The sequence below is a fragment of the Sprattus sprattus genome (genome assembly GCF_963457725.1).
Source record: "Sprattus sprattus genome assembly, chromosome: 17".
Taxonomy (NCBI): domain Eukaryota; kingdom Metazoa; phylum Chordata; class Actinopteri; order Clupeiformes; family Clupeidae; genus Sprattus; species Sprattus sprattus.
Genome location: NC_137915.1, coordinates 20,918,460 through 20,929,240, shown reverse-complemented (window position 1 = coordinate 20,929,240; position 10,781 = coordinate 20,918,460). Strand labels below are relative to the sequence as shown.

At 42.3% G+C, this 10,781-nt stretch overlaps 1 protein-coding gene across 1 annotated transcript in view; it reads left to right on the top strand.

The window, feature by feature from the left end:
• Positions 1 to 827: 827 nt before the first annotated feature.
• pola1 (polymerase (DNA directed), alpha 1) overlaps positions 828 to 10,781 on the top strand; it is a gene marked incomplete at both ends in the record, with an annotated part of 77,373 nt that continues 67,419 nt past the window's right edge. The window contains 18 exons of the mRNA XM_080855488.1: positions 828 to 876; positions 1,448 to 1,575; positions 1,910 to 2,006; positions 2,116 to 2,196; positions 3,211 to 3,332; positions 3,445 to 3,507; positions 4,280 to 4,381; positions 4,576 to 4,681; positions 6,568 to 6,727; positions 7,546 to 7,718; positions 7,960 to 8,072; positions 8,416 to 8,529; positions 8,647 to 8,721; positions 8,977 to 9,115; positions 9,323 to 9,477; positions 10,046 to 10,130; positions 10,274 to 10,335; positions 10,458 to 10,547. Of these exons, the coding sequence (XP_080711614.1) occupies positions 828 to 876; positions 1,448 to 1,575; positions 1,910 to 2,006; positions 2,116 to 2,196; positions 3,211 to 3,332; positions 3,445 to 3,507; positions 4,280 to 4,381; positions 4,576 to 4,681; positions 6,568 to 6,727; positions 7,546 to 7,718; positions 7,960 to 8,072; positions 8,416 to 8,529; positions 8,647 to 8,721; positions 8,977 to 9,115; positions 9,323 to 9,477; positions 10,046 to 10,130; positions 10,274 to 10,335; positions 10,458 to 10,547 (1,914 nt within the window). The remainder of the gene's footprint in view (positions 877 to 1,447; positions 1,576 to 1,909; positions 2,007 to 2,115; positions 2,197 to 3,210; positions 3,333 to 3,444; positions 3,508 to 4,279; positions 4,382 to 4,575; positions 4,682 to 6,567; positions 6,728 to 7,545; positions 7,719 to 7,959; positions 8,073 to 8,415; positions 8,530 to 8,646; positions 8,722 to 8,976; positions 9,116 to 9,322; positions 9,478 to 10,045; positions 10,131 to 10,273; positions 10,336 to 10,457; positions 10,548 to 10,781) is intronic.

Below are 10,781 nucleotides of genomic sequence, written 5' to 3'. Positions count from 1 at the left end.
TATATCGTGCACAGAATATTTAAAAGTGAGCTATCTGCATTCTGTTTATTATCAAGAGCATAGTGAAAGTGGATATCGATTTAATCGATCCACCAGCTGTTCGATATTACCTACGTTCTTTAACTCGTGTGGCGTTGAAACTGTTAATAGAACTCACCTTTAACTGTCCATAGACCCTTCAGGCTAAAAGCTTTATCAGATCCAGGTCATACTGTGGTCCATTTCAACGACCCTACCTTAATTTCTCACCTGATACTGTTAGAAGGTAAGCCCAGGCTTATTATAAAAAAAATATCTTTGTTTCTCATTCTTTCTGTCTATATATGCCTGTGACACCTTAAAGCAGCATTGTGAGGGTTTATTCTAACTTGCTGCCACTGATAAAAGCTGGCTTATGATAGCCGGTGCCTTTTAACCATATGGTTAGGGATGTCATGATTTATCTATATTAATTGCATCCACCATAGAAATTCATTTCTTCAAGCCAGCTCCACAAAATTCAACTACTTCATGAATTTGGCTGTAAATTGTGCATTTATCATGACTAATGAATACGATTTGTGCGTATGGATACATTAGATTAAAGTATCTTATATTTTAGTTCACGGAAGGAACACATGGCTAAATCTCAATATATTGCGTATATATTTTTGTTCAGACACTTCACAGAGGAGAACAGCGCACTCTGTGGAAAGTGTTCCTATTGGCTTTCGCTTGGTGACGCCATTTCCGCCATACGACTTTCCCCGGGAAGACGCTTTGGCGCGGAATCTGTTATTGTGACCGAAGAATTCGTGCAAATATCGAGAGTCTGAACAGGTGGACCAATGGCCCCGGTTTCAAATCCTGATAAAGACATGGACAACCCAGACACTGGTGAGTCGTATTAATGAGATCAAACACAGGGAATACACATTTATTTTATCATGCAGAAAGGCCAAGTAACTATGTGGTGGCAGTGTCCCCCTCTGCCATTGTCGATAAGCTGGCAGGCGTATAGCGTTACACCTCACCGAGGTAAAGTAGCTGTGCTATGTAACTGTTGCTTGTTTATTAGACGAACTCCGCAATAGCATAGTTGTAGGGATATTCATGCTCTCTTTTTAATTCGGCAAAGAAAACGTTTGGTAAAAAGTGTTTCAGGTAAAGGGAACTATGTTAGCTAGTTAGCTAACACGAGATGTTCAGAGACTCTAGTTAACGTCAATTACTTCGCCAAAGTTGGCTACCTAGCTGATATGTCAGGTAATTAAACGTTCTACTCTATGTTCGGAAAAAGTCCACCAGTCTAAAGTATGTTGTCATAGGAACGCAAGTGGTAACTACCGGTAATCCGTTCAGTTGCTCACGTCACCTGTCTTCTGTCACCTGACAGCTGTCCGCCGTGCGCTTCAGGCCGTCCTGGCAGTGATAAGCGCCCACTGATTAAAATGTGTTGTGTCATTAGATGCTGCTGGGGATGCATGTGGCCTCGCTGCTACCCGCTCCAGGAGGGAGAAGAAGGAGAAGGTTGGACGCAAATCAGCCCTGGAGCAACTGAAAAGGGCCAAGAAGGGAGAAAAAGTGAAATATGAGGTGATTGATGTAGCACCCCGCCTTGTTTGCACTATTCCATGTTTGATGTGAACTTGCACCTGCCCAAGACTTTTACCAAATGTCTTCATGGACCAAGATGACAACTGTGAAATCTTTGTGTAAATGTATGACTAAATTGATACCTAAATGTGATGTTGAGAACAGTTCTGAGGTTATGCATTTTATCAATTTGGACTTAATCTAAAGCATCACTTACTGAGCAGACAAAGTTATTTACATTAACTCCTTCTGGATGTAACACTTTTATTTTGGTTCAGGACTTTGTTTTTCTAGTATAAAAACATCTGTGTGCTAATGGAGATTGTTTCATCAGGTGGAGGAGTTTGAGAATGTGTATGAAGAGGTGGACGAGGACCAGTATTCACGCATGGTCAGAGACCGACAAGACGACGACTGGATCATTGATGATGGTGAGCCATAACTAAAGCTGTTAATCAGTCACATTTGTGCCAACTATTGCCCTCCTCTTATATCTCCATAGTTACATGTTTTTACTAATGGTGTTATGTCTTTGAACAGATGGGATGGGTTACGTAGAAGACGGGAGAGAGATATTTGATGAAGAGCTGGATGATGATGCACTGAATAAAGGTGCTAAAGGTAGGGAGACCATGTGTTACCCTTAGGTGATAGATTTCATATTCAAGCCATGTCATTGCTTTATGCTCTCAATCAGTTGTGTCTGGCTGGGGTCTCTTCTTCAGATTCAGTCTTCCTTTGAGAGTGTGCCTAACAGGGATGTGAAATTGTGCACCTGCTACCCACCAAATGCGGGTGAATTTGTGAAGTGGCGAGTGAATTTGAACAATCCACCTGCCATGCTGGCGGGTAGACAAAGGGGGCATTTAACAAACATAATTCACGTGATTCAATTTTTCCGTGAAAAAAGTCCACTTAATTGTCAGGCAGTTTACCTAAATAGTTTTATTACTTACTAGCTGTCAGGTAAAAGTTAGTTATGTTTCCTTCTGTATGTCGCCCAATCAGAGTAAGGTTTGGGCCAATGAACAGCAACTTGGCTGGACGTGAAACTCAAAGCAGGAGAGCATTTTCTTCTTACTCTATCGTTGATTTATTTACAAAGTTGAGCAGGCTAATCTAGACAGCTGCTGCTGATGTTAGTACACCTACACAAGAGGAGACCACTCAAGTTCGTTAATCAAAAGTTGGTAAAAAGGTGTTTTTTTTTTTGTTTTTTTAATGAGAAGTGGAGAAAGTCCAACAGTGGGGAATGGCTAGTTTTCCATGAGTAGGCAAGTCAGTCATTGTTTTGCTACCACTGTCGGCAAATGCTTTGGCCAGTAGCAAGGCAGACAATTTATTGTGGGCACCAAAAGTGTTAATTTCTATTTATGTGCATTTTAAGTGTGTGTGTGTCTGGTGTGAGGGAGATAAATATTAAATGAATAATGTTTATGGGAAAGTGTGTACCAGGATTTTTTTTTTTTTTCCATCAAGACAAACTTTATAGACAAATTAGTAACCCAGGAACGTGTGCACACTCAAAAGTGTGATTTACAAAATGGTGGCTGGTAAAGAATACGTGGCTGGTGTATTTGAAAATGAATTTCCATCCCTGGTGCCCAAGCTCATGTGGTGTCTTGATTTGACCAGGCAAAGCGGGGAGAAAAGCTGGAGATGCCAGGGACAAAAAGAACATGAAGAAAGTGTCCCTGGCCAAACCCAACAGTATCAAAAGTCTGTTCATGAACAGCAATGTGAAGAAGCCAGCCGAGGTCAGTAAGACCAGCCTTCATATTGGGTCTAAAGTTACCCTGTGCCTGTGAGTTAAGTGTAGAATTCTTGAGCTGCATTTTATAAGACGTTTGTTTTCCCCGTGCCCTGTAGAAAGATGTTGATCTCTCCAAAGATGACTTATTGGGTGACATTTTGCAAGACCTGCATTCAGAGGTGAGTTTTAAGTCCACAGTCGCCATTTGACCAAAAATGTAATTTGCCCTGTGCATTATCCTCTGCGTATAGTTCAACGACTAATGCAATTATGGCAATGATAAAGTTTAAGTTTTTTCTTTTGTGTAAGGACAAGGGGGACCCCTAGCCTGATGATGTCATTCTCATAATTCTAGTCAGAATATGAGTCTGATACTGCTCCATTGGGCTGGGATTAGGGGCGTGTTTCAACCGAACCAGGGAAAAAATGCCTCTTCGCTCAATTGGATAGACCTCAAACCAATCAGAGCAATGTAGTATGTTACCAGGGCCAGCTGATGAATTAAACTTTTACCGAATCCCGTAGGAAGGACGGCAAAAACATATTTTTGATCAACAAATGCATTGATCACGTTTCTCTGTTCCTCTTTCGGAATTAATGCGCTGTCGATGTCTTCTTAAACAGATTTGATGGCAGAATCTAGCCTACACATCTCAGCTCTCCAGCGGCAGCCGTCTTTGTTGAGAACAAATTCAAACCAAGCGGTCTTTGGAGACGTGGTTAATAACGTTACTGTTTTTCATCTGTCGATCCTCGTATAAAGCCCACCCTGACAATTTGATTGGTTAGGTCACTTTCTGATCTTTGATAATTTCTCCCCAACGGAGCAGTGCCAGACCACACTTCCAGACCTCAAATGTTGTGGGCGGGGCTAAGTTCAGTCTGGTATCCAGGCTAGAGGACCCCTGTTACCCATATCAAATTAACGTCTTACATCTCTCCCTCCACCAGAAACCTTCTATCCTTACCCCCCCGCCTGTTGTCACACTGAAGAAGAAGAGAGCTGTGGGATCCCCCATGAATCCTTTCTCAGTTAAGCCTCAGACACCAAAGGTATTTGCTGTGTGCACTGATTTGACACAAGTGGCAGAAGTACTGCAAATATAAGTCAGGTCAAAGTTGTTATTAGGACATTTTATTGACCTTATGCATTTTCCCTTTAGACAGCTTTGTGTATTGATATATTTGCATTAACATTGGCACATTGTACAATCTAAACAGTGATTGTAATGCTCTGGCTATTGCAGGAGGTGTTGCCAGCCAAATCGTCCTCTGTGGCAAAAAAACCCAGACCCCAGGCCCCCAAACCAGCTCCTGTCCCCAAAGCCATCAAAGTGGAGGAGCCAGAGGAAGGTAATGACTAGGGATGCACCGATACCACTTTTTTACAAACCGATACGAGTACGAGTATTTTTATTTGTGTACTTGCCGATACCGAGTACCGATACCGATACTTCCAAGATTTGGTTTCCATGAAAGATTTTATTTTATCCTCTGCAGGTTATGTCAAGCCTATAGTACAACATTAACAGAAGGCTATCCCAAGCCAAAAATAAACAGCTTTCTGGTTTAAAAAAAAAAAAAAAAAAAAAGAGTCAATATCATCACATTAGACAAAATTTAAATATAGACAGATGGCAATTTAATTTGCTGCATAGTTAACAACACAGTCTGCTTAACAAAAAGTGAACAGAACTATCCTGGATGATAAGAACATGAGCACAGTTCAGTTACAAAAGGATCAACAACTCTCTTCCTCCCCTTCTCTCTCTGTCTGTGTGCGTGCGCGTTTGGTTGCTTGGTCTCTTAAGCCACTGGCATGAGTGAACTTTGTGTGCTTGGCACTATGGTGCGTCTTCAGATGTTTAATCAAATTGCTTGTGTCAAACGAAGTACTTTCCTTTCTGCCCCTCGACACTGTAACAGTGCAGATCTTACACTGTGCCTTACTCCTGTCATCATTTATCTTAAAATGAGTCCAAATCGCAGTTAAGGCAGCACAACGGTATAGCGATTTCTTACTAGAGTTTAATGTTGACAATGAACTTGGCTACGTTCTTGCAGCCAAATTGACACTTGCCTGAAGTTTGACTGCATTAGGGAAGTTGTTTGCAACCTAGCCAACATAGCTATCACAATAACATTGCAAAGAAGTTAACGCAAAAGCACTTAATATCAGGCGGAAAAACGAAAGAAAAAACGTAATACTAGCATCAATGTCCAAGAGTGTTAAAACAACCTCGCTAACCTCGCTAACGGGATGTCTTGCTAGCGGCTACTTGCTAGCGGGTGTTTATGACAAACTCAAGCCAACAAGATTCCTGAAACACAAGACAAGACAGACGTCCTCTTTTACCCTCACATGTCCTCCTTTCAAGACCTAAATGCGTCCGGGTAAAAGAGGAGAAAACAAATACATTCCCGTCCCCGTCAATCAACCGTAGCAAATGGCAATAATATGTTCTAGGCGCAGCGTCGCTAAAGACAGTAGGCTAGCCCCTACACTTTGCCTATGTAACAGCAGTTCTAAGTTAACTGCAAAACATAAAATAGCCGAAGATAGCACTTACCTTTACTGGAGGTCGTACGTGTTAAGTTTAAAATCTCTAGCGAAACCGTTAGCTTACGCAAGCCACCTCCACACATCGTATCCAAGCTGTTATTGAATTAATTTAAACTGCAAGTTCAACCTCAACTTATCTGTCTGCAATACCGCTTTCGGCCTCTATGCAACTCGCCGCTCTCACACCTGGCAGGCATAGACAGTAGAGGAGAAGAAAACACACGCGTTAAGACGCAACACTGGGTATCGGTTTTTGGTATCGGTAATTTAAAACGAGTACGAGTATTTTAACGAAGTATCGACCCGATACCCGATACTGGTATCGGTATCGGTGCATCCCTAGTAATGACACTTGATTTGTCCTCAGAAAAATGTATTGCAATCGTTTTCTCAAACTCAACTTGAACAACTAGAAACATATGCAATTACAAAACTAAAAAGAACACATTTGGATAATTAATATGAGTTTAAGTAACGTTAACAAGAAGGTGTACTATGTTATGCGTTAGACATGCAGTTTTCAGTCTACAGAATTCAGCTTGTTCGTCAAACCACAGAAGCTACCCCTGTTCAGGGTAGTCACTTGCTTTGTCTGTGACGTGTAGTTTTGTGTGTGCATCTTTGTGTCAATATCTTGATTACCCATCATGAAAACACTTTGTACTTGTTTATTTAGAGCAAGAGTCTCTGCTGTTTGACGAGGTAGACTTTGACGAGCCGATGGAGGTGGGCAATGAGAACAACGCGGAAGTGGTGGAGAAGGCAGAGGCTGAGTTAGAGATCAAACCCATTGTGAAGGAGGAGCCCAAGGATGAACCACAGGATGCTATGCTCATGTAAGTGCCAGGGCAGTGGTTCTCCACAAGGGGGCCTCAGGGACCTGGGGGTTGGGCTGAGATGATATTTATCAAGTGAAACACACAAGCATTTGTACGGACAGCTTTAAATTGAAAATGAGATTAGAAATTAGCCATGAAACATTTGGTATTTATATTTTTTGTTTTCAGTGAATTGTGGTGCCTATCAACTCCCTTTTTTCTATCTGTGGATGTATGTGAAAAAAAGGGGAAATGGACATGAAGGATTCCCCTTGGTATTTGAGGATTACTGGAATATCAAAAGTAGTTTTTGAAAGTTTTTATGAGGCCAGGTGGAATATGCTTGACTTACTGCATTGGACTGTGGAGCGTGTCCAGATGGAGTCGCAATAATGACAGGTTATCACGTCTCCTATGGGAGGGGGGCTTGAAATAGTTCCTTTGACACAGGGGGGGCCTTGGGAGCCAAAAGGTTGAGGATCCACGTCAGTCTGTCGGGTTAAATGTTAGAGAAATGTGTCCAAAGTTTATCTCTGCTCTTTCTATTTACCTGGCCGGCCAGCGTGATTTTTGTTGTAAATATGGGCCAACAAAATCAGGTATTATCACTCCCTCTGCATTGGGCAGGTTCTTGGAACAGTACAGTAGTTCTGCACAGGCAGTGTCTGTATGTAGGACACCACCTATATGCCTTCAAAATCCAACCAATTCAGAAAGCACTTTGATGTCTCTCAACCACAAATAATGTACTGGCTGACGGCTGAAGCACTTTGTTAAATAGTTATAAAGCCTGGAATTATGAATGCAGATTCATTGTTTTTTTGTTGTCCCTCCAGATCGGGCCTGAAGGGAGGCTGGGAGAAGATGGAGGAGGATGACGAGACCAGTGAGGCCCCTGTGGAGGTGCAGGTGGACTCCAGTCAGCTGCCCATGGTGGAGGGCCCAGACGGGGAGATGGCGTTCCGCTTCTACTGGCTGGATGCCTTTGAGGATCATTACAGCCAACCAGGTGCGTGTCTACCACTTTTGGCGAAGATAGAATTGCTTTAGGCCATGTGAGGAGACCAGGTTTTTTTTTTCTGAAATGAGAGGTTACCACATTTCAACTTTTCGGTAGTGCTTTTATGTGAGTGTTTGCCTCTTACCCTGAAGCTACCTCAAACATTTGTATCCACTGTAACCACACTAAAGTGTTGAATGACTCCATGTGAATGTATGTTGATTGAGTTTGTGCATGGCGTCTTCTGCAGGTGTGGTGTTCATGTTTGGTAAAGTGTGGATAGAGTCAGCCAAAGCGCATGTGAGCTGCTGTGTGGCTGTTAGGAACATTGAGAGGACCATGTACCTGCTTCCAAGAGAACATGTGAGTTCCTGATCTGGTCACCAGCTCGATTTACAGGACTGTATGTTTAGCTCAAAAGAATGTGCTTGTCGAATTAATGAATAATATTTCCTGGGAAAATGACCTCCTCAGTTCCCACATTTGTTAACTTATTGTTTAAGGAATGTCAGGGCTGTGACTTCACAAGCACTCAAGACATAAGAAAATATGCATCTATTTTGTCATGGTGTTTTATTGAAGCATCTACAAAATTGTGGAAATATGTACATATTTCTTTCTGTTTGTTTTGTATTAGTAATGCCAGACAGGCTGGAAGAACATTAGGTCCGTTGTTTACACTTTAAATTGTGTGTCTGACTGACAGAAAGTTAATTTGGCAACTGGGGAGTCGACTGACCAGCCAGTGGGCATGATGGATGTCTATCACGAGTTCAACAGCCTCTCGGAGAAGTTGAGGATCATGAAGTTCAAATCTAAAGTTTGTGAACTCTCTTGATTGTTGTATTTATTTGATCACATTTGGCACTGATTATCCAGTGTATACTTTATTATATTATTCCAACTACTCTGTAATCATCTCTGTTTGACATGGTAGAAAGTGGAGAAGAATTACGCCTTTGAGATCCCAGACGTTCCCACACAAAGTGAATACCTGGAAGTGAGGTACTCGGTGAGTATTGATGTCTTTCAAGAGTTTAAACTACTTTTAGTCTTGAGCGGTTGATCCATATAAACGTATTCTGTCAGTAGGCGAGCAGACATTAGCTTTGGAAGGTTTCATCGTGGTGAAGATGAAATACTTGTCAAGGTCATTCTTGTAAATGAACACCTAAATGTCAGGTAACCTAATGGTTAGCTGATGCTAACAGAAAACCATGGATGGTACATGTGTTAACGTGTGGAATCTGTGTTGGATCTGATCTAGGCTGAGATGCCCCCGCTGCCCTCTGACCTGAAGGGCTCCACGTTCTCCCATGTGTTTGGCTCCAACACATCAAGCCTCGAGCACTTCCTCCTCAGCAGGAAGATCCGTGGGCCCTGCTGGCTCGACATCAAAACCCCACGTATGTCTAACATACACATGCACACACTGTTAGTCCTTCTTGCTGTTTCATGCTATTTTCCTTTCTATTTATGATTGCAACCCATATATTTACAGCTGTAATGTGTTGTGTTCTTCTTCTGTAGCACATCAGCACATGTGGAAGCTTCTGCGATATGATCGATCCATAGTAGGAAATGTTGTGGTTGTTTTCCCCTTTGTCCTGCAGAACTGACCAACCAGTCCCTGAGCTGGTGTAAGGTGGAGGCTGTGGCCCTGAAGAGTGAGCTGGTGTCTGTGGTGAAGGACCTGCCTCCTCCCCCTCTGGTCGTCATGTCACTCAGTCTGAAAACTGTGCAGAACCCCAAGACCCATCACAATGAGGTGAGCTTCCCTCTGCCCCGTTCTCCACCTCCTCCTCCACTTCTTCTCTTATTTATTTATGCTTCTTCTATCTTCTTTGGTTCACCTCAGGAAGTTTGGTCAAAGGCCTTATAGGCGAGTAGTCCTGGCAACGTCTTTGGGCAGCTATTTTGGGCAACCGAGATCAGACTTCTACCGCAGATAATGGGGAGAGATTTGAATCTACGTTTAAATCTGCCAAACAACATGATTATCTTTTCTGTAAACGCTCAGATTAGGCTGAAAAAGACATGATTGTCTGTGCGACTTGCTCACTGTGCATGCACTAAATTTCGCAGTACAGCTATGGTACAGTGGAAATAAACAATACATTCAGGTAAGGCGAAACGTCAGTTATGCCTTGTCCAATGTGATTGACTGGACTTCCAGTTACAGACAGGTTATTATTCTGTTATTCATATTCCTTGCAGTGATTTTGTCCCTCATAATGTCTCTGGTCTGGTTTCCCATCAGAAATTGATATCTCTCAGGGTTTCTCCCTTTACATATTTTTCTTAACGTTTTCCACCCCCACCTTGTTCACATCCAGATTGTGTCACTGGGTGCTCTTGTCCATCACAACTTCCGCCTGGATAAGGCGCCGCCCCGACCGCCTTTTCAGACCCACTTCTGTGGTGAGTGGCCACACCCTCCTCCTCACTTCCTTCTCCCCCTGTCGGAGGGTGGCAAACATTGTGTACACCTGTTTGGGGGGGGGAAAGGTTTTGTATATTTTAATTATTTAACTTAGTTAACTTCATTTGTATTCCATTCACAGTGGTGAGCAAACCGAATGACTGCATCTTCCCGTATGACTTCAAAGAGGCTGTAAGAAAGAAGGTGTGTTGAACAACAGATTGCTGAAATGCAACCTTTTGCTGAAATGGATCTATTGTGTATGCAGTGCTGTCTGTGAGAGGATTTTTTTTGAAAGACTGCTGTGTTTTCTGCCCTTCTCTCAGAATGCCAAAGTGGAGATTGCAGGAACAGAGCGTGCATTGTTAGGTTTTTTCTTGGCTAAGATGCACAAGATTGATCCAGATGTTTTAGTGGTATGTGTTTTTATTTCTTTTTGACCAGTCCATGTTTCTACCTGTCTAACATATTATGAAAATCTATATTTTGAATGTGAACATATCACTTAATTAATTGCACTGAAATTGTATAATTGCAGTGCCACTGACTTTGATGTCTTTGTCATGTCATTGGTAGAAACTTCAAACAGTGCACCATACTGAAACAGACTGTCCACTTCTAGCATGGGAATGTAACTTAGTACTTGAAGT